The 2,455-nt window shown below is 49.9% G+C and overlaps 2 protein-coding genes across 2 annotated transcripts; both read left to right on the plus strand.

Moving 5' to 3' along the window:
* Positions 1–642: 642 nt before the first annotated feature.
* LOC136846255 (uncharacterized) lies at positions 643–1,422 on the plus strand. The gene has a single exon (XM_067117062.1). It carries the CDS (start codon positions 643–645, stop codon positions 1,420–1,422), a length of 780 nt encoding a protein of 259 aa, XP_066973163.1.
* Positions 1,423–1,482: 60 nt separating this feature from the next.
* On the plus strand, positions 1,483–2,165 carry LOC136846256 (uncharacterized). Its single transcript, XM_067117063.1, has 2 exons — positions 1,483–1,962; positions 2,034–2,165. Exons 1-2 carry the CDS (start codon positions 1,483–1,485, stop codon positions 2,163–2,165), a joined length of 612 nt encoding a protein of 203 aa, XP_066973164.1.
* Positions 2,166–2,455: the final 290 nt, after the last annotated feature.

A 2,455-nucleotide genomic window follows, 5' to 3' on the forward strand; every position in this document is an offset into this window, starting at 1 on the left:
GGATGAAGTTTCCAGCGAAAAGAGTAACATTGTCAATGATAGAACTAAAAGAATAACGCCATCGGTTTCCAGTCCAGTAGATGTGCTGGAAGTGACGCTGGACGAAAAAATATTAACAACAAAGTTTTACAAACGTGGAGTTCATACGGAACGAGAATGCGCCGCAGAGGCAAAGGGATTTCAGGAATTAAATAGGGTTGTTCAGAGCTTTAGACGGATTGGAATGGAGAGAGAGAGAGAGAGAGAGTAGTTTATTTCGTATCTTAACAATGACGAGAATATTCAAAGAGGTGTCTAAATATTGTTTCTTGTCATTGGTGAATACAATTATCTTTTCATGGTCATAAAGATAATGCTGAAAATGAGATGGAAAATAATTTAGCATTAAATAACTTTTTCAAAGATAATTTTAAATAGGGCAGCGACTATTATCATACTTGGAATAACCTTCTTTAATCCTTCATTGCTGTATGAAGTATGAGGTTAGGATGCAATTTAATTGAATTTAATACAAATTATATTATGCATATAATCAGCAACACCATTCTCTCCAGGGAGGGAAATTATAACCTCATTACTTTTAAAACCCAAGAGAACAGAGATACGAATTTGCAGTTCATTATCAATTCGTTAGATTGAAAAATGGTTGAATTTTCGGCTCATTTTCATTCCTACCATTCCCCCCACACTCTCTTCCCCCACAAGACACCTCACACCCTCACCCCACACCAGACACAACCTCCCAACACCTCACCACACACCACACACCCCCTCCCAACGCCTCACCCAACAACACCACTGCACCCTAGAACCCAGCCCACACCCCCACCCCACACCCCACACCCCACCCCATCCCCACACACATCACCACCACCCCACACCCCACCCCATCCCCACACACCACCACCACCCCACATCCCCACACTGCCCACACCTTCCCACCCCCACCTCATCATACCCCCACCCCACCCTATACCCCACTCCCCAAACACCCCACCCTTACATACACCCCCACACTGCCCACAACCTTCCCACTCCCACCTCATAAACCACACCCTACCCCATACCCCACACACACCACCACCACCCAACACCCCACCACTACCCCATACCCACACACACCACCACCACCCCACACCCCCACCCATACCCCACACACGCCACCACCACCACACACCCCACCCATGCCCCCACAAACCCCACACCCCAACCCACACCCATACTCACACCCCACCCCAACCAACACCCCACCCTATCCCACACCTCACACCCCTACACACCACCACCCTACACCACCACATAACCCTTCACCCAACACTCCCACCAAACAATCCCACACCCCACCCTACACTCTACACATTACCCAACCCAACACCCCACACAACACCCCATCTCACTCCACATGCCAACCCCACAACTTGAACACCACCTTACACCAGACCCCACACTCCTACACCCTACACCCCACCCCTCTCACCCCACATGCCAACCCCACACCTTGAACCCCACCTCACACCAGACCCCACACCCCTACACCCTAAACCCCACCCCTCTCACCCCACATGCCAACCCCACACCTTGAACCCCACCTCACACCAGACCCCACACTCCTACACCCTAAACCCCACCCCACACACTACACCTGCACCCCACCCCACACACCACCCCACCCCAACCACACACCTCACACATTACACTCTGCACCCCACCCCACCCCACACACCACCACCCTACACCCCTGACACCCACACATTACACTCTGCACCCCACCCCACCCCACACACCACACCACCCCACACCCCACACACTACACCCACACCCACCCCACACACCACCCCACCCCACCCCATTCCACCCCACCACACACCCCACACATTACACTCTGCACCCCACCCCACCCCACACACCACACCACCCCACCCCACTCCACACCCACCACACACCCCACCCCGGGGCTGCAACGTGAGTTAGCTATAAGCTTCTATGAAGTTCCTTCCCAATAGATGTATTAAGTTACGGCTTCCTGTCCATAGATGCTGAAGAAACCCGAAAGCATTACGGGATATTCCCTCTTCGTTCATGAAGAAGAAGAAGAAGAAGAGGAAGAAGAAGAAGAAGAGGAAGAAGAAGAAAAATACAAAAGGAGGGACGTAAATCATACTTGAATTGACAGAGAAGATTCATTGGTCTTCTCTTTTACTCTCTCTCTCTCTCTCTCTCTCTCTCTCTCTCTCTCTCTCTCTATTCCTGATATAATGGAGAGATTGTGTTTCCAGAAGTTATAAAATAAACGGAAATCTGTGTGTTATGGATATAAAAAAAAAAACACGCAAAATGTGGCCTGGCTAATAAAGCATAATTTCTCTCTCTCTCTCTCTCTCTCTCTCTCTCTCTCTCTCTCTCTCTCTCTCTCTCTCAATGAAACGTTTGAAATCCCCGTCTTCTCTACTGCACA

Source organism: Macrobrachium rosenbergii, chromosome 15 (genome assembly GCF_040412425.1).
Source record: "Macrobrachium rosenbergii isolate ZJJX-2024 chromosome 15, ASM4041242v1, whole genome shotgun sequence".
Classification (NCBI taxonomy): domain Eukaryota; kingdom Metazoa; phylum Arthropoda; class Malacostraca; order Decapoda; family Palaemonidae; genus Macrobrachium; species Macrobrachium rosenbergii.